This window comes from Doryrhamphus excisus, chromosome 14, assembly GCF_030265055.1.
Source record: "Doryrhamphus excisus isolate RoL2022-K1 chromosome 14, RoL_Dexc_1.0, whole genome shotgun sequence".
Taxonomy (NCBI): Eukaryota; Metazoa; Chordata; class Actinopteri; order Syngnathiformes; family Syngnathidae; genus Doryrhamphus; species Doryrhamphus excisus.
This window is the reverse complement of record NC_080479.1, coordinates 7,148,636-7,174,014: the sequence shown is the minus strand read 5'-3', so window position 1 is coordinate 7,174,014 and position 25,379 is coordinate 7,148,636. Positions and strand designations below refer to the sequence as shown.

Below are 25,379 nucleotides of genomic sequence, written 5' to 3'. Positions count from 1 at the left end.
ATGATCATAACAGTGCTCTCAGAAATGTAGACAATAATACTTTGTAATATCAATGGTCCTTTTGAAAAAGAGCCTGCGTTGTTGTGTGAAGTGATTTCAGTAGTTCAATGCACAAAGTGAAATGTAGATTCGACAGAGTCACGACAAAGTGAAATATTTCAGGTTTATGAACTTTTCAAGTTTGCGTACTCGTTATGGCTCATTAAGGCGACGCGGTTAAAGTGCATGTGCTACGATGAAAGACACTTGTTGTCACACACGTGCTGCCTTTGCCTTTCTCTTTGTCTTCATAAACATTCCACACATGGTGGTGCATAACCATAAAATGATACATTTCATTACAGTTTGACAGCCTTACTTTTTTTTCATACTTTTACAACTCCTTTGTCTCGTATTTCATCGGAAGAAGCCTAGCTCCTTTGAGGAAGTCACTGAATTAGCTTTAGCTCTTCCTAGACTTCCTAGCCTCTCTCCAAACGGCGTGCTGTGGAAACCTTCCTCCACTTGGCTTCTTTCTTTCCAGGACTTTTCTATTTTGTTGTCTTTTGGGAAAATTTACACGAGTGCTCAATCCTCGCTCACCTCTCAGCTTTCACAGCTTTTCCTTCAGCTTCCAGGGAAGCGAGGAGAAAGGACTCCAAAGGCGAGAGGCCGCGTTAGGAAAAAGGAAAGATGAGAGGAAGCCTCGTGGTGTCTCACGGATGCTGGATGCTTTCATCAGTCTGCTTTTTTGCAAGCTCACCTCTCAGTCGGTTGTTTCAACCTGTGGTAGCGGCAAGCCATGATGAGCATGTTCCCATGGCAACCAGGCCACAGTACCCTTGGTTGGCAACGAAGGCTGGAACACACAAGGACACTTGATTGTTGATATAGATTGTGTGTGTTAAACGAGGGAGTGGGGGGGGGGGGGGGGTGAGACGAGAGTAGTACTCTCAGTGTCCGTGTAGACCTGCCAACGTTGACCAATGTATCGTACTCAACATATGGTTTGACTCCTCAATTCGCTTGTATGCTTTGCTGCTGTCCACTTAGTTGCATCTGGCCTGTACAGTACGGGTGAATAAACAGATAGCATGACTTTGGATGGGAAGCATTTCCCTCCCGTGGGGGGGGGACATGACAGAAAACAACCGAGAGCAACTGAATGAAGCCAACACGCACGTTTTAGTAATGGATGTACCCGGACAAAACACACACAGTCCACACGCAGAGATCCCAACCCACATCTTCCAGATCTCCTGATTGTGTGGCCAAAGTGCAAAACCACTTGGCCACCATGTGGCCCACATCCGAATACCTCAATGTGTCCACTATGGGTCTGTTTCTCACACATAGATACACACATGGATATATGTGTCTGCTACTCATATGTGGAGATCTATTTGGAATTGGATGTGTTTGCTTCTCACACATAGACTATATATATACTACTATATATATATATATATATATATATATATATATACACACACATATGTGTCTGCTACTCATATGTGGAGATCTATTTGGAATTGGATGTGTCTGCTTCTCACACATAGACTATATATATACTACTATACCACTATACTATATATACATATACATATATACACACACATGGATATGTGTCTGCTACTCACATGTGTACTCACATCTATTTGGAATTGGATGTGTCTGCTTCTATGTGTGAAAACTATGGTTAGATCTATTTGGAATTCAATGGCGTAGTTCTATGTGTGAGAACTATGGTTAGATCTATGTGTAATTCTATTTTTGTAGTTCTATGTGTGAGAACTATGGTTAGATCTATGTGTAATTCTATTTTTGTAGTTCTATGTGTTCACACACATGCACACATATAGACATATATACTGTACATACATACATAAACACATACATACATAAAAAACAAACAAACATACATACATTAACACATACAAGCCACATATATACGTTTATACATACAAACATACTTATACACACATACATACACACATACATACATACATACATATACACATACATACATACATATAGACATACATACATACCTTTATACATACAAACATACTTACACATGCATACATATAGACATATATATATATATATATACATACATTAACACACACGCATACATACCTGTATACATATATACAAACATACTTATACACATACATACACACATATATAAACACATACATAATATAAACACATACATAACTATACATCCATACATACACACACATGCATACATATAGACATCCATACATACACACACATGCTCACATATAGATATACATACATATACATACAACATAAACACATACATACATAAAATACATACATACAAACATAAACACACATACATTTCATTACTTTATACATACATACAAACATACCTATACACATACATACACACATGCATACATATACACATACATACATAACTTTATACATACAAACACACATACATACACACATACATACATTATCACATACATACCTTTATACATACATACTTATATACATACATACAAACATACTTATATACATATACATACATGCATGCATGCATACATACATGAACACATACTTACATACATACAAATACATACATACATACACACACACACATGCATACATATAGACATACATACATTAACACAATCGTACATAAAACAAACAAATATACATACATATGTACAAATACATACATACCTTTATACATACATACACACACATGCATACATATAGACATACATACATTAACACAATCATACATAAAACAAACATACATATATACATACCTTTTATACAAACATCACTTATACACATACGTACATACGTACATATACGTATACACATACATACATACACACACACACACACATATATATACATACATACATATAAATACACACTCATAGATCCCACACAGATAGCACAGAATTCCACATAGATCTACGCACATAATAAAATTACACGTCCATCCACACACATAGATAGCACAAATAGACACTAGACACATAGATACTACACACACATCTACACATGCTGTTCTCACACATCGAACAAGACCCATAGAGCTCACACAGATTTACACACATAGATCCCATTTCTTGCACACAGATCTACACACGTAGATGTAGACACATGGAATTGTACGTAGATCCAGACACTTTGGCAAGGCAAGGCAAGGAAAGGCAAGGCAAGAAAAAGACGATGACCGCCAACATATGTACTGTATACATTTCCAAATGGATCCTACTGAACATAGGTTGCCTCCTCAATACGCTGCTATTCGTCTCTGCTCTCCAGTTTGCTGCAGTTTCCTGGTTTCAGTTTTGAGTTCAGTCCGTACAGAAGGCCTACCGATAAATACGTTTCTGAATATTTCAAGGGTGCGGGATGGGAGGGGGGTGAAAATAATTATTTTGCTCGGGGGGCATGAGAGAAAATAATTGATATGTTAGAATTGTATTCTTTGCTATTCTGGCATCTCACGTTTTTTCCTGTGTGGAAGCCAACGGGATCTTGTGAGTCTCTGCTGATGCTTCCTCCCACCCACACCGGACTCGTGCTACCTCCACCCCCCACCCACCTCCGCTGTTCAAATCCTGCAGCTCTTCCTCCTTCTTGTATGCGGTTTATATTTACGTGATTGCAGCCTCCAGGCTAAAAATAGCTGCAGAAGAGTCAGAAGTGTCACTTGTCTTTCTATGTATAAAACACATAGCGCCATTTTCTTGAAATGTTTTTTTTTCCCTCCATTGTAATTTATTATGCATACAATAGCAGGGGTCATCGGGGGCTCGTTTCGTTACACCATGCAAAACATCCCATGTTTATGTAGGAGGACCACATTGACAAAGGGCCACAGTTATGCAAGAATCAATACCCTTTTTCTCATCATGAATATCATCACAATGAAACCTTACTTGTCATATAGGAATAAAAACATTTCAGCAATATGAAATAAAGTCTTAGTCAGCCATCACAACTTAATACAATGGACTTGCAATGACCACATTACCTTCATAATCTAAAAAGAGAAATTACATGTAAAAATAAAGTACAAAGTAAAACTGCAACAAGCTAACCAAGAATGCTTGAGATGCAAAAATACTCACACAGAACGCAAGTAGGGCAAGTGTCCATAAAGCAGCTAGCTAGCTGCTATCTGCTAGCTACACAGTGCAACAAAGTGCAACCACCAAGCTGTTGATAATTTTTGCAATATAGGATCCTATGTTAATACATTGATTATTGTCACTGGTACAGCATAGAGAACCTGTTTATGGCTTTCTTAATAAGCTTTGTAACATTTTTAGAGCACAGGAGACATGAAATAACACCCCTATAGTCACCTTAGTTATCGTTTACACCACATTGCAACTCTTACATATGCTGAACAAACTAATATGCTAGATAATGAGCTAACAAGCTAATCTTCTGAACTTAAGATGCCAAACACTTACCACTTCCACATGAAACGGGAGAAGATCTTTTCACTGTATGATGTGGGACATGCCATGGCTGCCTTCATGCAGTGTTAAGATAATGTCATGTCAGCTAATGTATAATCAATGTTGTTCTCATTACTGTCACAGAGTGACCACAATACTACATATCGCTTGTATTTGAATATCTTTTGTCTAATTGTGTAATAATAGACCATATGTAATAGACCATATGTGTAATAACAGACCATAGTCTACCACCAAACCTCGCCATGTTGCTTTTTTAAACTCTATCAGCGCCAACAGAATGACTTAAAGTGAACTTTTGTTTACTTTAAGTCAGGCAATTTCCAAGAGTCGTGCAGCCGTATGGCGTTTCCAGAGCAGTCGGTCGGCCATATTTGTGGAGTGCTGCAGTAAAACTCCCCGGTTTTTGTGGCTGTGTAGACCAGCCATACTTGTGACTTGTGATACCTACATTTTACGACAAGAATCTTGCGGGAACAGACTGGGGGGGAAAATAGTGTGATTTCATTCAAGGTGTACAGTATGCATGCTAAGTGTGGAGCGTGGCTCTCTAACACCCACTCCCAGTCTTCTTCCTCAGCATCACGGCTAGCTAGAGGCTGTAGCCGCCCCCACACACACTCTGTCCTGATAGCAATTTACATCCACAATAGAGGGAGTACACACACACGCACACACGTTGTGCATCAGACATGTTTGCATTGTGTTCTTTTTCACGTTAACATGACTTGGCTGAAGAAAGGACGCTTCAGGCTTCCTGGTTTTGTGCATCGTCGTGCGTTGCTTGTCATGTCAGCACCTTGAACAGTTCAAATACTAGCCCTTGGAGTTGTTGCCATGGATACCAAACAATTAGCCGAGGTTTGAGAATAGAAACTGGAGAGCGGCCCGTTTGCTGGCTTTGGGAGGAAATCACAGGAAGTGACAATGTGTCTCTCTTCCCTCACATTAGTCATTAAAGTCAAAAAAGGACCAAAATAGACCAGAGGAGAGAATAGCAACAGGGAGCATGGACGGTTACCCTGCACATATTCAATACATGCGCAGACCCCCACTTTCCATTTGGTCATATTCAATCAAAAACAGGCTTGGCAGACACAAATCCTTAAAAATGATATATCCAAGCACGGTGTTTCCAAATGTATACTTTGCATAAGCACCTTGGAGTGCTATAATGGAGCCTGACCACTTTTTCTAGATTTTGATGTTAGTGCCTCAAAAAGCACAGCTAAGTAACCCCGATGCATGTACTACTTCTCCCAAGAGCAAAAGAAATCAATGATTGCATTTTCAGAAAATGTCTGTCGCTTTAAATACAGCAATTATATCGACAAGACTTTTTGGTTTACGTGAGGTGCAACACAAATTGTCAGTGCTGTTGTCTGTCCTCGGTGTTGTTGTGCAATGCTGATTTGTCGACGATTTGCTTGGCTTTGCTTCTAAAAACACCAACCGTTGTCCTGTCATGGCGTCTTTGTGTTTTTTTTTTTAACTTTCTGCTTCCTTTTCTGCGCCCAGACCAATCACGCAGGGCAAGTTTTGCCTCTGTGAGACAGTCAAGCATGGAGACTCCCCCGAACGCTACCCCGCAGTCCTTCAGGCAGCCGGTGAGTTCATATAAATGTTGTGACAGATTTCTAGTCCTTCATGCATCAAATTTGGGGTGTTTACTTGAGCTTGCTACATGCTAGCCTATGTTTCTTAAATACAAACTTCACAAAGATCAAATGTCTCAAGTAAGTACTTAGTTTTACCTAACAAAGTTTAGATGACTTATCTTATTAGGTCCTGGAGTACAGTAAACCTTGGATATATCAGACTCGGATATATCGGAAATTCGCTCACAACGGACAGATAAAAAAGAACCGATTTTTCTGTAATGCATTTCCAATAAAATGTCATTGCATATATCGGATTTTTTATAACGGATTTCGCCCATTTCGGACAAAATCTCCAGTTCCTTTCCAATTTCCCTCGCATATATCGGATGGCCGCATCGTGGCGCTCCGATTCGCCGAATCGTGACAGGCCGCTATACGACGTCATTTGCAGCGTTGCCTGCGCGATTTATATTCACGTCGCTAGGAGTGTTACGTTATGCTAATCTTGTTGATGTCACTGGCTATTGTCTTTCTCCTGGCTCCAGATTTAGGACAAATATAAAAGTGAGTGACGTCAATAATACTAGCACAGCAGTGAATGAGATCATTATTTCCTCACTATTGGAAATAACGTAGGCCTGACGGGCGTAACAGGGCCTAGCTTAATTAACAAATTGTTATGCTCAGAGTCCAATAAAGTTAAATTCTCATGACCTTACGTCTCTTTTCATTGCCCAGTCCAGGTACATTGGAAACATAGTCAAGGAAGTGCCTTTTTATAACGGATAAAATCCGATTTACGCATATACCGGATATAAATCCGATATACATATGGGTAAAACGGACATTTTCCGGTATACGCATATAACGGATTTAGCTTATATCGGACAAAACCAGTGGGAACAATTGAATCCGATATATCCGAGGTTTACTGTATTTTGAAATGATGCATTTAAGAACAAAGGTCCGTCAGCATAAGTCGAGAAGTCATCAGGTGCCAACTTAAACGACTTCCATGGTGGACCCCTTTTATTGACATCAAGTTTATCGTTTTTTACATTTTCAAACGTCATGTTATTGTTTTGTGACCACCTGTTCTTAAACTGTTGTCGTTTTGGTCGAGACGCTGCTGACAAGGCATATGCAGTATATTTTTAGGGGCCACCGTGTATACAGTACGTAGCTTTCTTCCATTACTGGGTATTAGTATCAACATTGCAAGATGAAGCCCCCAAAGACAATCCAGTTCATGGTAGTTATCAACGTTTCAGTCTCTTTGTTTGACAGACCACAGGCCATGATTCATGGACTGTTATGGAATGATCGTTTAAAGTGATCTTACCCGTCTTTTCTGTAAAGCATCGTGAACCATGACCTTGTGTACGAATGGTGCTCTTTAAATAAACGTGGCTTACCTTTTTCTGTAGAGTTTCCTCAATCGGAGGTTGAAGGGTTCCATCAAGAGGGCCAAAAGTCAGCCCAAACTGGACCGGACCAGCAGCTTCAGGCAAATGATCTTGCCTCGGTTTCGTAGCGCTGATCAAGAGAGGTTGGTTTTTAGGAATCTCTTCAATTTCTGACTTAGTTGATATGATTTGTGATCCCGACGGCCAATTGTTTCCAAAGTCACTCTGAAACAAGATGATTCTTCATCAACTGCGATAAAACCTCTATAATGGTGATCATCACTTAAACTGGTCATTTATACTTCATGTGTTTATTTGGTACCTGTGAGAGACTCTGATGCCAGATTGTTGTTGCTTTGCATTCTACTGCGAGGTCGCCTCCCAGAGGAATCCGCCCTGCATTGTTGTCAGAATTTTATGCAGAACCAACAGAATTCAGTCACGATGCGTAGGGCTGGAGTGACGACATGGAGAGCAGAAAGTGGGGGAAATATTATGCTGACACTCGACTTCCCTGGCAGCCACAGGAGGAGACCACAGGAGTACATAATAGACATTTTGGGGGCAGGAGTGGGAGTCCGGTGTTGTTAAAAATGTGTAATGCAGCAGAAACAGCAGTTGACATGTTTAAAGAGAGCATACACTAAAGCAGGTGGTTTTGTGGAAACGTGGAAGTGGTTGGGTCAGGGGGTGGGGTCACACTGACTTCTCGCCAAAGTTTCCTCACCGCCGCTCCTGACGCGCCGCTGCCCGACAGCTGCCTTCACAGCCGGCTTCCCGCTCCTGCCCACACACGTGCGCGTTAATTCTCTCCGCGCGTCGAGTTTACAAAGCCGCGTCCAACTTCACACTCTCGGTTTCCATTGCAGCTGCTCCAACGTGGCTGCCAAGCGCGTTTCATCCACTGCTTCTCGCCGCCGTCCAACTGACAGCATTAAATCCAGCACTGAATTAGCGGTCCTTGATTCCTGCATAATTTATTTCTCTTCAAAGCTGCTGCTTTAATTTGTCCTTTTTTTTCTTTTTTCTATTCCCTAGTTTCTTATGCTCAAAGACGTGTCAGGTTGTCAGCGCAGCGAAACATCACATTCAGATGAACACCGGACTAAAATGCTAGGCTATAGTTAGCATGCCACGATAAAAAACAACCATACGACCATATCTTTCATACAACTTGTAAAAATGTGACTGTAAGAACAGTAGCACTTGGGTAATGATGTGCTAGTCCAATTTGCATATCATTTGCATATGATGTTGTAAAGAAACATAATCTCGTGGGAGCGCGTAAAAACACCTGAAGTGACACTTTTTGCCCTTCAGTTCTAGAATGGTCCGTCTCGTGAATTTTGTTTTATTAATTAATTGTTTTTTACGGAAAACAGAAGGGTTGTCCAGCATGTGTTACATGTACGTATGCTAATGCTAGCAACCTCACCCATTGTTAAAACCAAACAAAGGAAAAAGTATTTTTTCTTATTTTTCTTAAGAATTTTCTCATTAGCGCCACACAAATCTTTGTCGAATATTAGAAATGAAAGGATTTTCTTCTCCAACTGAGACTGTGTACATTTCGCGCCGCTAACGAATGACGCAGACCAGCCGAGTCAACAAGCCAAACTGCAAACAGCAGAAATGAAAGAAATCTGGTGGTCTTACTTTTCCCTGCAAAATCTCATTAAGGAAGGATCATCTCTAAAAATATATTTAGATTGTCAGGTGTGATGCATGGCGAGTCCCAGTGACTCAATGTGTGTCATATATGCGTATTTAAAAGCTTTATTTAAGGATGACTATGATAGCAGGGAGGCTGTGAAAGTAAATGCATTGTTTTTCTTCTTCTCTCACTAGGACACGGTTAATGCAGAGCTTCAAAGAATCCCACTCCCACGAGTCCCTGCTTTCTCCTAGCAGTGCTGCCGAGGCTTTGGACTTGGTTCTGGACGAAGACGCAATTATAAAGCCAGTTCATTCCAGCATTTTAGGCCAAGAGTATTGCTTTGAGGTGCGTGTCGCGTATTTGTGAAGTCATCCAAAAAATAATCATCTCCAAACGTATTTTCCAGTAGAGTGGAAGTTCTTATAGCTTTTACATGCTTAGGTGACCACCAATTCAGGGACAAAATGTTTTGCCTGCCGGTCTGCATCAGAGAGAGACAAGTGGATTGAAAACCTGCAACGAGCTGTCAAACCCAACAAGGTGAACAAACTACCGTACATCCACATGCTGGCTTTGCTATCAAATCTCAGCACCGGATGAGTTCTAGGCATAGACCAAACTTAGTCTACGCCTAGGAGTCATTAGTCACCTTAGTCACTTGGGCTTGAGCACCATGATTTTCCTTCCAGGACAACAGCAGGCGAGTGGAAAACGTGCTCAAGTTGTGGATCATCGAAGCCCGAGACCTCCCGGCGAAGAAACGCTATTACTGTGAGCTGTGTCTGGATGACATGCTCTACGCCCGCACCACCAGCAAACCTCGCACAGACACCATCTTCTGGGGCGAGCACTTTGAGTTCAACAATCTGCCCACCATTCGTAGCCTTCGTTTGCACCTTTACAAGGAGACAGACAAGAAGAGACGCAAGGTAGGGTCGGTCTAGCAGTACGTTTTAGAAGGTTCCTTTCTTAGAAGGTTCCTTGCCTGCCAAATGCTAATTCAATTCAATTCTTTGTCATCACCATTTCATCACAATGAAATGTTGGTGCATCATACACTGCATAGTAGTGATAGCAGATACATAAATGCTTTGCATTCCAAGAAAAGACAAGTTACCACAGACATTTCCTGACAAAAGCTAAGTTACCAGTATGGTTCCATGCCCAATAAAGGTCAAGTTACAGAATATGGTGCATTGCCTGATAAATGGCTAGTAACCACATATGGTTCCTTCCTTGTTTTTAGCTGGTACTAAATATGGTTACTTGCCCTGCAAAAGCTAAACAACCAAATGCAGGTATTTGCCCTGTAATGTAGTATTAAACAAATATCCTACTTGCTTGACAAAGGCTGTTATCAAATATGTTTCCTTGCTGCACTTTGGTGTCATGCCCCATGAAAGCCACAGTGGGTAACCGAATGTGGTCGCTTGTCTACTAAATGCTAAGTTATGTAATGCCTTGGCCTGACAAAGGCTAAGTTACATTACGGTTCCGATAAAGGTCTACCAAATGCTGTTCTAGGAAAAAAGCACATACCTCGGCCTCGTCAGCATCCCCATCTCCAGCATCACGGGCCGGCAGTTTGTGGAGCAGTGGTACCCTGTCATCCAGTCCAGTGTTTTGGCCAAGAGTGGCGGCGTCGGCAGTGGCAAAGTCATCAACGCCTCGCTCCGCGTCAAGTCCCGCTACCAGACCATGAACATCCTTCCCATGGAGCTGTACAAGGAATTTGCCGAGTACATCACCAACAACTACCGAACACTGTGTGCGGTCCTGGAACCACTGTTGAGTGTCAAGAGCAAAGAGGAGGTGGCGTTCGCGCTCGTGCACATCCTCCAAAGCACTGGGAAAACTAAGGTAAAAAAAGGAGACCTCTGCCAAGGCTCATGTGTCATAGAATTACAATCAATCAATCTGATTTGACGAAAACATTCGACTGTTCAGGAGTTTTTGTCCGACATGGCGATGTGTGAGGTGGACCGATTCATGGACCGCGAACACATGATCTTCCGGGAGAACACGCTGGCCACGAAGGCTGTGGAGGAGTACCTCAAGTTGATAGGTCACAGATACCTCAAGGATGGGATAGGTGGGTTACAGCTTGCATGAAGACTGCAATCTTCTCATGTTATGTGTCCAACCTAAGTGTGGTATCCTTCTCTTCTCAGGTGACTTCATCCGAGCCTTATATGAATCTGAGGAGAACTGTGAGGTGGACCCCATGCGGGTGCCACCTTCGGTCCTGGCTGATCATCAAGCAAACCTTCGCATGTGCTGTGAGCTCCTCCTCTGCAAGATCATTAACTCTCTCTGGTGCGTATGTGACCTTGGCAGACTCTTTCTGTTTTTATTTCATGCTCCTTCTTGATGAAGCGTCTTGTTGTGAATTTGCAGCATTTTCCCTCGTGAGCTGAAGGAGGTGTTTGCGTCATGGAGGGCGAGATGCGCCGAGCGTGGAAGGGAGGACCTCGCCGACAGCCTCATCAGCTCATCGTTGTTCCTTCGCTTCATGTGCCCAGCCATCATGTCCCCATCCCTCTTCAACCTGACACAGGAGTACCCGGCCGAGCGCACCTCGCGGACGCTCACCCTCATTGCCAAGGTCATGCAGAACCTGGCCAGCTTTAGCAAGTGAGTCCCCTGCCATGTAGGTGGTCACAATGTGCTTTTTTTAAAATACATCAGCTGGATCTGGTGTTACTGCCATATATTTTTAAGAGTGCAAGTGATGAAAATACTTCAATCAACAATTCTACTCTTCCTTTGTCCACGTGGCACTCAAAGTTCCCTGAAAATATCGATTTTTTTCACATGACATATGGTCGATTCCACAGGTTTGGGCCCAAGGAGGAGTTCATGTACTTCATGAACGAATTCTTGGAGATGGAGTGGGGCTCCATGCAGCAGTTCCTCTATGAGATCTCCAATATGGACGCTGGAGGAAACGCCGGCGGCTTTGAGGGCTACATTGACCTTGGCAGAGAGCTGTCCATGCTGCATAGCCTACTGTGGGAAGTCATGGGCCAGCTCAGCAAGGTTGGTGGACCCACGTCAACCATGCGCATGTCATTTCAATTTCTAAAGTTTGTAGAATTGTAGTGTTTGCATTGGAAATTCACTGAAGTCTACTGAAAAGTTCCAGCTTAAGTCAACGTTGACATACATGGTCAAGCACTTTTGTTGACAACAATTTGAGACCCAGAGGGGTCATTTCGTTTATGTCTCTTGTAGTACAGTAAACCTCGGATATATCGGATTCAATTGTTCCCACTGGTTTTGTCCGATATAAGCGAAATCCGTTATATGCGTATACCGGAAAATGTCCGTTTTACGCATATATCGGATTTATATCCGGTATATGCGTAAATCGGATTTTATCCGTTATAAAAAGGCACTTCCTTGACTATGTTTCCAATGTACCTGGACGCGCAGGCAACGCTGCAAACGCTGCAAATGATGTCGTATAGCGGCCTGTCACGATTCGGCGAATCGGAGCGCCACGATGCGGCCATCCGATATATGCGAGGGAAATTTAATGGAAATGCATTGGAACGGGCCTGGAGATTTTGTCCGAAATAGGCGAAATTCGTCACTTTTTCATTATCGCAAAACAAACAAAAGGAGGCTACCACTCGGTAGCAGGAAAGGAACTGCCCCTTATCTTCAAAGCTTCAACATCCTTTCTTATTTCGGAGTACAATTGAATAGGCTTCTCAGCCATTAATTTACATTTCAGCAACTAGCATAATGTTGCACAAATGGAGGAAAACAATGTCATCAAACTGCCATTGGTTTAAAAATCCATGATTATGCCGCCGGCAAAAGTCACAAGCAAATATCCAAGCAATAGCAATTTTAAGCTATGTTGACAACTGCTTATGTCAAGAGTTACGAAGGATGTCGGGCTTCACACTCCATATTTTATGTTCATTTCATACATTGTACGGCTAGGGCTGGCAGCATCATTTTGTATTACTCACAAAGATGCTCAACTTGACCATAACAGCGACCTCCAAGAAAAGGTTGCGAAAACCCATTAAAGCGCAAGGCAATCTTCACTCCCGTGACATTTCCAACCTCTGCTGCAGGACGCTATCCTCAAACTGGGGCCGTTGCCTCGACTGCTGAATGACATCAGTGTGGCCCTGAGGAACCCGCAGCTGCACACCACCACCAATCACCAGCCCGAGCGACCCAAGGACAGACTCTTCTCTCGGCCTACATTCAATCGCCTCATGTCCTCTGACTTCCAGAGCCTGATGATGCGCGACTTAAACAGGTAAGGTTTCCCCTCCTCCTCATCAAATGTAAAAATAGATGATTGTGTCCTCTGGGAGGCTGCGCCGTGACGATTAATTCTAATGGAAACGCGGGCCGACACTGCAACGTCACATGGGTGTAATTAACAGCAGAATGCACATCAAGACCGAGAAAATTCACAGAATGGGGATTCTGTGGCTCAAAACACAATGCCAGCTTATTTCTGAACCCCGCTAATGTTACCTAATTTATCTCTGAAGGCTTAGTAAGTATTTGATCAATTGGTAATTGCCAGAACCATCTGTTCCCGCACCCTCTTACTCAAACCTCCTTTCTCCGCCTCATACTTTCTTTCAGCACTCTGCCATTATCAAGAGACATTCGCTCTCTTTCCAACAGTTTAGATGAGAACTCTTAACATAAGAGCAATAACAGCTGTAATAGCGATGCCCCCCCCTCCCCACCCCCACTGCTTCATAAAGCATTCTAGAGGCGTTCGTGTATGACAACACGGGTGGGGAATCACTGCTAGTAGGGTACATAGAATCTTCTTCTTTCTCTTTGGGCTTTTCCCAATCTGTCTTTCTCACACCAACTACCCTCATATCCTCCTTCACTACCTCCATACACCTCCTCTTTGGTCTTCCTCTACGCCTCCTACCTGGCAGCATCCTTCTACCAATATATTCACTATCTCTCCTCCGGACATGTCCCAACCATCTCAGTCTGGCCTCTCTGACTTTATCTTCAAGGCCTCTAACATGTAATGTCCCTCTGATGTACTCCTTCCTGATCCTATCCATCCTGGTCACTCCCAATGAGAACTTCAGCACCCTCATCTCTGCTACCTCCAGTTCTGCCTCCTGTCTTTTTCTTAGTGGCACTGTCTGAATTAAAAAAAAATGCATATAAATAACGACCAGTCCAGGGTGTACCTCGTCTGTTGCCCGACGTCAGCTGGGATAGGCTCCAGCATACCCCCACCCTAGTGAGGATAAGCGGCATAGAAGTTAGTAGTTTGTAGCTCCTAACCCCAATAAAAGGAATTAAAAAGGCTATCTCTTTGGCATCATATACTGCACCACACGAGCAAGGAAAGCGACATAACCTTTATTCACCATTTAACATTTGTTTCGGGTCTCCAGTTCTATAGACATCTCCCGCCTGCCATCGCCCGCCACCGGCATGTCAGCCGTGGAGTCCCTCTCATCCAACCTCAACATGAGGCGCCAGGCAGAACGAGACCTGCGCTCATCCAGGGAAGTGTTCTATGTCACACGCCCGCCGCTGGCCCGATCCAGCCCGGCGTACTGCACGAGCAGCTCTGACATCACCGAACCAGACCCTAAGGTAAGGCCTCTAAATGAATTAGAGGTGTCAATAAAATTGATGTATGTTTTAATGATGATATTCCCTGAGATTTACAGGAGAGTACTACAGTAAACCTCGGATATATCGGACTCGGATATATCGGAAATTCGCTTACAACGGACAGATAAAAAAGAACCGATTTTTCTGTAATGCATTTCCAATAAAAATTCATTGCATATATCGGATTTTTTATAACGGATTTCGCCTATTTCGGACAAAATCTCCAGTCCCGTTCCAATGCATTTCCATTAAATTTCCCTCGCATATATCGGATGGCCGCATCGTGGCGCTCCGATTCGCCGAATCGTGACAGGCCGCTATACGACGTCATTTGCAGCGTTGCCTGCGCGTCCAGGTACATTGGAAACATAGTCAAGGAAGTGCCTTTTTACAACGGATAAAATCCGATTTACGCATATACCGGATATAAATCCGATATATGCGTAAAACGGACATTTTCCGGTATACGTATATAACGGATTTCGCTTATATCGGACAAAACCAGTGGGAACAATTGAATCCGATATATCCGAGGTTTACTGTATCTGCATCATCTTATGACTTTTCTCTGCAGTTTAGTGTCCAATTTGATAGAAAAAGGTCACACTTCCATTCAAGACATTACTTATCTACTGGCTGTAGAAAGTCTTGGTGAATAAATCTTTCTATTAAAATGGAATGATGAAAAACAGAAACAGCCATGAGCCAGTTTGTGAAGGACTGTTCGTTCACCGATGATGTGCTACTCGCTGCTGCTTCACCTCTGGTTTCTGCCCTATATTTGATCGGGAACTCCACAAATTCTGTAATAATTTAACATATGAAGAGGTGAATTACTGCATACAGGTCACTGATGATATTGTTTTCTTGTTGTTCTTGGACCCAGGTACACAGTGTGAACAAGAGTGTGTCCATGATGGACCTTCAAGACTCACGCATGAACAGCATTTCCAACTTGAACTCTGTGGGAGACATGCTGACCTCCTCACAGGCCTCCATCGCTGGCTTAGGGCATAGTTTCAGCAACCTGGGCGGTCCTCTGCGCATGGGCGGGCACCTTCCCAGCGGCTCGGCGGGGTCGGGCTTGAGGTTGAGCCAGATGGGTCACATTGGCGGCCCCACCGAATCCATCTCCCAGCAGCAGCAGCAGGCGGCTGCGGCCATGCACTACCCCCTGTCTTTCCAGAACCCTCTCTTCCACCTCGCCGCCCAAAACTCACCGGCGCAGCATCCTCCCCCACCGCTCCTCCTCGCCCCGGAGCCAGAGAATGGCCACCACGACTATGTGCCGGCGTTCGGCAACAACGCTTTCTCCCGCAGCGAGGACTTGTCGGCCCTGCGCTCTCAGAACAGCCTGGTGCAGCCCAGCATCGTCCACTCACACAGCTACAGTGATGACTTCAGCCGGCAGAACCAGAACAATGACTTTGTCTGGCATCAGCTGTCACTGCAGGTGCAGGTAGGAAATGCTTCACTTTGAATAATATGCATACACAAACGAAAATTCTTGTTGGTTTCAGGCAAAATATATATTCATTCTGGTACATCTGCACGTTCTAATGAGATCTAGTACGGAAATTCTAAGTCTAAAAGGTAAATCTATTATGACAAAATATTATAGCTATTATAGAATATGATATGATTGACACTTTGAAGATGTTTACTATTGTGGTTTGTAGTTTGCTATAGTGTATACGAGTACTGAGTAACGTTAATAAGGTTACCTTATTATAATATGCAGTTGCACACCTCTGCAAACAAAAATCCCAATAACAAATTAATACGTCTCAAAACGCCAGTCAAAACTGATCATTATTCATGTGAAGGTAGAATTTTGGACTCAGCTCTAGGACTGGAACTCATTAGAATGTGTAGGCGCTGACTAGAAAATGAAGTTTTTGCCAGCTTGCCAGCTGCCGTACATGCTGTACTTGCAGGAATAAATGTAAGAGTACATATTCTTTTTGACCTCCATCCTTCTGTGCTAGCATCTTGCTTCCTAGCGACTGGAGCTCTTAATCTTAAGCATATGAAGCAAATATACTGGATAGCTTGAGAGAGTGGTACTGTTACTCCGGCTGGTCATTCACAGGATGTAAATTGCAGTGGTTCTAATGCTAACGTCATGTACTGCCATGTACTGTACTGCTGCCCCGAGCTATTTCTGGCCCTCTGCGTGGGCTGTGATGGAACAAACATCTCCAGCCTCTTTTTTTGGTTTGTTTTGTTTGTTAACGCAGTCTGTGCTTTTTTTTGATTAACTAATTATTGGCTTTGTGTTGGCATTTTTTATTTAACCACATTCAGCCATTACACTTACACTATGTTATACTGGAAGATAAGAGTTGGACCCTCTTCTGGGAAGACTTCGGGGTATGTTTTTGGAGGTCAGAGGTCAGGGGTTGACCTGGTCCTGATGGGGTCAGACGTCCAGCCTTCTTTGGTTATGCCCCCAGGGACCATTGAAAGGGATCTTATCATCTTTCTGGATTTCTCTGTGCTCAGGAGTCCCTTCAGCAGCAGCACATGATGGGCGTCACGTCTCAGACAGGCACTGGCACAGGTACACCCGCCTCCTTGGCCACACCTCCTACCACTGTTCACCCCGGGCGCCAGTCCTCCATTGCGCCACAGCTCCTTAAGTCCCAGCGCTCCATCAACACTCCAGCCACCGCTACACCTCCAAAAGCCCGACCCCAGAGCAGGAACCTCCTCCTAGACTCTTCCGACACCAACTTCAGCGGCAGTCAGCCGAAACGTCAGCAGTCGCAACAGCAGCATCAGCAACAGCCACAACAACAACTGCAGACGCAGCAACAGGAGACACAGATGCCTGTGACGGACAGTCCAGCTCCCGGGTTGCCGTTCCAGACGAGCTCCACCAAAGAGAACCAGGTTCCGTCCACGGCCGCTGAGGAGTCAACAGACACGCCCACAAAAAGCAACAAAAAATCTCAGCAGCTGCAGCCTCCACAGCAGCATCTGCTCAAGCCGGTGGTCAATAAGGTCAGCTCTTATTTCACCTTGGTCCCTGGTTTTGGTTCTAGTTTGGTTCTGCGCTAGTCTGCTAAATAACAAGATGTAAACATTTAACCTTCAAAACAGAATCTTTGTGATGTTTCAGGGTTCTCAGTCCAACTTGAACGAACGGACAGTGGCCTGGGTGTCCAACATGCCACACCTCTCTGCCGACATCGAGAGTCTGCGACCCGACCGTGAGGGTCAACTCAAGGAGTACTCCAAAAGCATGGATGAATCCCGCTTGGAGAGGGTCAGCAAACTTACTGTCTTCTGCCTTATATACCGTATATGTGTAAAACAGTGGCGGGTGGTGCATACTGAAAAAATTATAATAGTAATAATAATCCCCCCCCCCCCAAAAAAAAAAAAAAAAATATATATATATATTACACTGACATGGCAACACACATAGTAGCTGAAATCTGATTGGACTAAAAAACATAGACATACACTACTGGAAGCAATGCAGCCAAGCAACACGCTACAAAATGAAGAGAATAGTTGGCTGGGAATAAATGCACTAAATGTCATGGAACAAATACTAGAATTCATGTTGTACTAGGTCAGTGCTTCTGATGGCGATTAAGCCAGCAGAGAAGGCCTTGCTGGCGCTGACCAAACACCACAGATATACAATATTTTTTCCCTCCTCTCCAGGTAAAGGAGTACGAGGAGGAGATCCACTCCTTGAAGGAGCGTCTGAAAATGTCTCATCGCAAGCTGGAGGAGTACGAGCAGCGGCTCCTGTCGCAGGAGCAGCAGACAAGCAAGATCCTGCAGCAGTACCAGTGCCGCCTGGAGGACAGCGAGCGGCGCCTCAAGCAGCAGCAGATGGAGAAGGATTCTCAAATCAAAGGCATCATCAACAGGTGACGGTTGAGCTCGAGGGGGAAAAATGTCGACTGACACATTTTTTTTAACCTGCTGTCAATCCCAACACACAAAATAAATTTGTTGGTGTTTGTGAGCGTGTCAGCACCGGCTGTTGAAAGCCGGATGTGTGTCTAATAACAACAATACGCAAGAAGAGATTCATCGGAAAAAAGTGGGATGATTCACGATTCAAGAAAGTGCGATAATAGAATAACTAATCTATAACTAATAACTAATCTATTTCTGACTTTTAATGTATAGTTAAACATTTTGGGAAATTTGGAAGCATTCACAGCATCAAAAGTCATATAGCTTAGCATAACATAAAGCATACCAAGTAACTTGATCACAGCTCTGCATGATTTAACATCATAACATGCCTTAACTAAGTATCCAGAGTACATTATACTAAGCGATAAATAAGACATCTCACCATATAATGGGGCAATATCAACTATGAGGTATCCTACATTCGCCGGACGCAGCATTAGGTACACCTAACTCATGATATCCAATACAAGAAGCATTGGTTTTACATTTATACATGGTGGAACCTCGACTTGCATATGTTTTGGTTTACATTGAAAATATATGCAAGTTTTGCTCTGTGTACATTTTCCAGGTTGTGTACAATATATTGTATGTACAGTAAACCTCGGATATATCGGATTCAATTGTTCCCACTGGTTTTGTCCGATATAAGCGAAAGCCGCTATATGCGTATACCGGAAAATGTCTGTTTTACGCGTATATGCGTAAATCGGATTTTATCCGTTATAAAAAGGCACTTCCTTGACTATGTTTCCAATGTACCTGGACGCGCAGGCAACGCTGCAAACGCTGCAAATGACGTCGTATAGCGGCCTGTCACGATTCGGCGAATCGGAGCGCCACGATGTGGCCATCCGATATATGCGAGGGAAATTTAATGGAAATGGAATTGGAACGGCACTGGAGATTTTGTCCGAAATAGGCGAAATCCGTTATAAAAAATCCGATATATGCAATGAATTTTTATTGGAAATGCATTACAGAAAAATTGGTTCTTTTTTATCTGTCCGTTGTGAGCGAATTTCCGATATATCCGAGTCCGATGTATCCGAGGTTTACTGTATAATATATATATATATAGGACATAGAGTCCAACTGTGTTTGCATGGGGTTTGTTTTTCACACACACACACAAAAAAAACACCAAAAATCCCTGTTAGCATCGTGTTAGCATGGAAACCGAGCCGGAAGTCACTGTCCCCCGTCGATGGCATCATCAGAGGTTGACAGAGTTACACCAAGTCTCTGCTTTTCTTATTGATCATGGCGGCAAAATAATCCACAATGGAGCCAAAGGAAGTTGCAAGCGGCAACATTTTGATGACAAAGGTGAGAAACTATTGAAGTCCAAGAAAACAAGTCATGGCGAAACACAAAGCTGGTGTCCGTGTGGATTTTTGGGGGGGATCTCTGTGGATCTCTGCTCCTCACTGGCCGCATTAACTGTTCATTTATCCTGTTCCTTTGTCATTTATATGCGTGTCAAATTGTTTTCTGCATACAAAACGATAATTGTACAACTAGTTATAAGTGTCTTGTGTGAGTGTCCGGGAGTAATTAATTGGATTTGCATTATTTCTTATGTGAAAAAAATGTATGGAGTTAGAGCATGTTTCACTTTGAGTTGGACCTTCTATAATGGATTAATGATGCTAACTGAGGTTTCAGTGTATTCAGCAGCACCCACAACAATGCCCATCCAACTATAAAGTGACACCTCCTCTCCATGATTAGCATATTGTCATACATACAGCTCATGTATTGGATCTCATTACTTAGTGCAAGTGTGCCTAATGAAACCGCTGGTGAGCGTACATTCATACCGGAAAGCATATTGCCGGAGCGGATTGTACACACAAAACACAGCATGCCAAGACCTTAATATCATCAAAAGGCCACATGCAGACATAGTACATACCTACACTCAACCTGAAGAAACAGCGGCTTCGTCATTCTATTTTTGTCAAGCGTTTGTTTCTATTTCCCTGTTGTCAGACTCATGGCTGTGGAAGATGAGCTGAGAGGGGGTGCCATTCCTGATATTAAGCCTCGAATCCTCACAGACCAGGTTTGTGCCTGAGTCTACACATATATATTTATATATATTTACTTCTCTTACCATCGCCACTTGCTCAAAAGCACTGCATCATTCTCCACGTCACATTTGCCAGTCAGTGCATCAAAACTACATGTCACATCCTCAAACGCAGCTGGATGCTTTGTGTACAGAGGCCGATTGAGTGTGTTGCTTTCTTTGAAGGAATATCAAGCCCTCAGCACCAACTCTGGATATTATGTCTTGCAGTATACGTATATTACTCGTTGCACGAGTGACTCACCAGTGCCGCCAGGCCGTCGTGTCTTGGCTCTTTGGCAGCAATGACAGCTCACGTCACTTTGGGTTGAGTGTCGAGATATTCCTTCAAGAGGGAGGGAGTCTTGTTCATGTGTTGGTGTCAACTGTGTTCAAAGGGGAAAGAAATCATTAAATGAAGCGGTATTTCAACATTTTGGTATCTAAGTGCTCCTCTTGCCAAGAATCAGAGGGGGATATTTGCGTGACTTACACAAGGTCCAACACAAGCTTGAAGAAATTTCATGAGCCATGGTGCGCCAATGGCCCCTGGACAGTTGTGGACTTGGCACTATTTATGAATTATTCTGAATACAATCGTCCCTCCTTTATCGCGGTTATCACAGTTCCACACCCGACCCCCGTAAGTGAATTTCAGTGAAGTAGGATCTATATTAATATATGGAATATTTTTGTAGTTGGACCAGAGAAAACCTGTTTGTCTTTCAAAATACGTTTTTACCATTATTTAAGCCCCGTAGACATGAAATAACACCCCTTTACACCCCTATTATTGTTTGTTTACAGCACTAATGCACAGGCTACGGGATCACGGCAGGGACACAAGAGACGGCCATGGCTCCATAGCATGCAAACAAGCTAACTTATTACCCTCAAATTTATTTTTTCAAAACTTACGGGTTTCAAATGGGTGGGGGAGAAAGACAAAGAAGCCAAAAACACACGGAATAAGAGGCAAACCATTTGTCACTTTGTCATGTCAGACATGCCGTGGCTGACTACACTATATGCAGTATGACGGTAATGTGATGTGTCATCAATGTTTTGTATCAGTACTTATACCGAGTGGCCAGTATACTACAAATTACTTGTATTTCAATATTTTTGGACTAATAATGGGCCATAGTCCACCACAAAACAGTACATTTTTGAATAACCGTGATAGAGTGAGGGTGTGATATTTGAACTGTGATGTAGCGAGGGATGACTGTAAGACCATAATGTGTTTTAATGCTAAAGATTGCCGTCTTGGGCCTTCATGCTAAACACACCAGGAATCTTGGGTGCTATCAATATCTGCTTCTACATCAGCAGGTATTTTCCAAAATGTTGATTTATCGCACTACGCACGGCCACATTAGCGATGCTGAATATTGAGCAGTGATTTGATTCCTTTCCTCTCCTTTCATTCCAGTCGATCAGCCAGGTCTATGGCGGCCTCCCAGGATCCTGACTGCCACTTCGAAAGCGACTAGGATCCGTGATGGTCATACAAGTGTGAGCAGACGCCCTCCTTGCTCACCATGTCTCCACAACAACATCTACGGTACCACACAAGGATACTTGTCGCTATAAAAACTTTCAAAAGACCTCGACAATCACTTTATGACGGAGACCAATTTTGTACAAAGAATCACAAATTGAGGGTAAACCAATGCCTCACGAGGTGTTTCCTTAGCAGGAAGTGTTAAAAATGGACATTTGGGGATTTTTGCGGGCCGCAATGCAACCCTTCTTTTTTCAGGAGCTGTCGACAAAATGTAGAAAAAGCACAAAGTCTGCCCTGAACATGAATAGGCAGAACATCCTGTTCATATTTAATCCTTTAGTTACATATTATCATCGGTCGGCCTGACTTTGCTTTCCTGCATCTTTTTAATCGCACAATCATCCTTTTGAAAACAAATTATAGCTGCTTATACTCAATTTCAAGCCTTTCCCTCTTTATTAGAATGCATTTCACTTATGAAAAGGAGAAAATAAAGGCTAAAGTTGATATAATATCACAATCAGTGATCATGTCATAACGAGAAAGTAAAGTATGTAAATAAATCCTGTACTAAACAAAGTAAACAGCTTGTTTAGGACATTGTCTAGGACAATTCAAGCTCCACTCCCAGCAGACTATAAAGCAGGGGTGTCCAAACATCCACTGAGAAATCATGCGACGCAGGGGCCAATTTGATATTTTATTTCTAAACATCCCACATAAATATGCTAAGATGTTTCTATAAAATAGCTGTGTGTCATAGGTGGCAAAACCCATATATCACTTAGATATATATATTTTATTTTGGAAAAAGGCTTGGTTTTTTTATGACTCATCAGTCATTGCAGCCCCCCTCCCCTTTTTTTTTGTTGGTAGAGTTCTTCTGTCATATTTTAAGCTGCGTACCGCAAATGGCCCCCAGGTTGTTGGACACCCCTGCTGTAAGACGTCCTTTTCAGGTTTAAAAATGACAACTGTAAATGAGCCATCTTTATGGAGGTGCAATAAAAATAAGTTATCCTGCCCTTTATGTGTGTTGCTAAACAGGGTGATTCCTACCTGCTTCCTGGATGTTAGCATCAGGTCGAAAAAAATGATATATTAACAGTCCATCACGTTCTGCATTATCTCGATTTCTTTCCCAGCGGGGTGTGAAAGACTGTCCCTGTAAGTAAAGTGATGAAAAGTTGACGTGAACAAAACAGTACAGTATATCATAGCAAGTCATCTGTTGTGTTACTGATGTGCGATGGTTTTGCATGTGCTTTTTAAAAATGCAAAGATGGTTAAGTCACATATTATTCTGTTGTACCAAAAAAAAACAAAAGACATTTTCTTGAACCAAACTGCCAAATCTATCTCTTGGCATCGATACAAGTAGGAAAGAAGTAGAAGGAGAACAAAGATGGCGTTCAGGTGCAGGATTAACACTGCCAAATATATAATACCAACGCCAGGTGTAACATTTGTATATTAAATGTCTTTTTGTAGTTAGGTGATGAACTAATGCTGTGTTGGTTACTGCGTATGTATGCGTCATTTATATTACCATGGCTGATATCATTCACTTAAACCTCTTGCCTTTAAAAAAAAATAACTTTTGCTTTCAACTATACAAAAAGTTTTATTTATGTTTGTTACCAGAAATGTATAGCATTAATGTTTAAACCCACTTGCCAACTTATTAGGCACACCTAGATCAAATGAATATTGTACGGTGGAATGCAACAGGGTCATTTATATTCAAAGCTAATAAAGTGGCGAGTGTTTATTTATTCTTCTATGTAAAACGTATTCAAATAATAATCAAAGACTAGGCCTTCAGGCATGAACTTGTAAACAGATTATCTACTGTACATTATTCTTATTATTATTATTAACTCCTAAGGGTCTATAGTGCAATGCTGGGACGAGGCCTGACCAATACCGGGTTACAATTTAATTATTCTCTTTTCAAATATGTTTATTTCATTTGCTTTTTATTGTTTTCATTACGAGCAGAGTTCTACTCCATAATGTGGAAATACGTTATAGAAAGAGTATGTTAAGCCCATGCATTCTTGGAGTCAAAGAGAAATTGTATACTATTTTTAACACGTTGCGGCCACAAATGTGGCTTCAACGTTGCTGTGCTATCAATTTATCTTTATTTTCCTGTTTTTTTCTTTCCAGTATTGTGTTTCAGTGCCGTTACCATCACATAAGTATGAGATTAACAGTATTTATCAAACTCTCAGGTGTTTGAGGAACACAGAGATGACCTTTACATTGTTTTCAGTGTCAAAAGCACAAAAAATATATATGGAAAGAAAGTGAGCCGAAGAGCTCAACAGTTTTCAAAACAGTGCTGTGTGCTAATACAAGCCCCACCTCCTCTATATGAACGATACAATTTGCACCTTGCCTTGGACTATTAAATGAAAGAAATGAGGTAATTTTTTGTTGAGAATAAAACAAGCGATGACAGACCTCATCGATTACATATAATATCTTGTATATTTTGAATACTACTCTCAATCAACTAGTGCAAACATATATTTACGTTTCTATAATGGATGTATAGAGTTTTAGAATAAAAATATTTTTTCTTGGCAGCTATTATCTGCACAATTGACTTCCTGTGCTACACGAAGGATCTTACAGAATTTGACTGACTTGATTTTGGCCGAGTGGATGTAATCATTTATTGACATTTAGTTTTGAAAGAAGCCATGCCCCATTGAGAAGCCATATCCTACAGTTCCCTGATGTGTTGTATGGTGGATGTTCAATGTGGATTTTTTCTTTGATTTAAAAATGCTATATTTATTGTAGGTATGACTGCGCTAATTATGATAATCGGTGTACGTGGATTGATATGATTTGTTATGTTTCAACTGAAGGAATGTAATCTTTTTTTCAGGTGATTTTTCTGGGTGATTTCAATAAAGTTTAAAGATAAATACCTTTTGGTCACTGTATCGGGTGCCAAAGAGCACAAAGATCACAGTTCACCACATCTGACCACAGCTTGTAGCCGACGTGTGCAGTGGTAATAAACATTATCCTATGTAACCTGGTTTGCTGGGTAAAGAAGGACAACAGGA

At 42.3% G+C, this 25,379-nt stretch overlaps 1 protein-coding gene and 1 long non-coding RNA gene across 5 annotated transcripts in view; one reads left to right on the top strand and one right to left on the bottom strand.

Annotated features, from left to right (window-relative positions):
• The window catches only part of syngap1a (synaptic Ras GTPase activating protein 1a), a 30,928-nt gene extending 5,693 nt beyond the window's left edge, over positions 1 to 25,235 (top strand). For 2 of the 3 annotated variants that reach the window (XM_058047951.1, XM_058047949.1), the window contains 18 exons: positions 5,985 to 6,073; positions 7,495 to 7,616; positions 9,322 to 9,475; positions 9,572 to 9,670; positions 9,820 to 10,059; positions 10,655 to 10,990; positions 11,078 to 11,222; positions 11,302 to 11,446; positions 11,528 to 11,764; positions 11,968 to 12,169; positions 13,222 to 13,412; positions 14,539 to 14,743; positions 15,651 to 16,223; positions 17,270 to 17,770; positions 17,889 to 18,035; positions 18,443 to 18,654; positions 20,705 to 20,777; positions 22,219 to 25,235. In XM_058047951.1, the coding sequence (XP_057903934.1) occupies positions 6,029 to 6,073; positions 7,495 to 7,616; positions 9,322 to 9,475; positions 9,572 to 9,670; positions 9,820 to 10,059; positions 10,655 to 10,990; positions 11,078 to 11,222; positions 11,302 to 11,446; positions 11,528 to 11,764; positions 11,968 to 12,169; positions 13,222 to 13,412; positions 14,539 to 14,743; positions 15,651 to 16,223; positions 17,270 to 17,770; positions 17,889 to 18,035; positions 18,443 to 18,654; positions 20,705 to 20,777; positions 22,219 to 22,257 (3,666 nt within the window). In that variant the 5' untranslated portion in view covers positions 5,985 to 6,028 and the 3' untranslated portion in view covers positions 22,258 to 25,235. The remainder of the gene's footprint in view (positions 1 to 5,984; positions 6,074 to 7,494; positions 7,617 to 9,321; positions 9,476 to 9,571; positions 9,671 to 9,819; positions 10,060 to 10,654; positions 10,991 to 11,077; positions 11,223 to 11,301; positions 11,447 to 11,527; positions 11,765 to 11,967; positions 12,170 to 13,221; positions 13,413 to 14,538; positions 14,744 to 15,650; positions 16,224 to 17,269; positions 17,771 to 17,888; positions 18,036 to 18,442; positions 18,655 to 20,704; positions 20,778 to 22,218) is intronic. The other variant, XM_058047950.1, reaches the window with a different exon arrangement.
• LOC131102362 (uncharacterized) lies at positions 1 to 25,361 on the bottom strand. 2 transcript variants are annotated; one of them, XR_009119426.1, is made up of 5 exons: positions 23,353 to 25,361; positions 21,049 to 21,169; positions 7,796 to 7,927; positions 7,483 to 7,698; positions 1 to 838 (listed from the first exon to the last, which is right to left on the bottom strand). It is a non-coding gene; the product is annotated as an uncharacterized LOC131102362 (long non-coding RNA). The 2 variants fall into 2 exon arrangements; XR_009119425.1 differs by lacking the exons at positions 21,049 to 21,169; positions 23,353 to 25,361 and adding an exon at positions 9,780 to 10,041.
• Between the last annotated feature and the right edge of the window lie 18 nt (positions 25,362 to 25,379).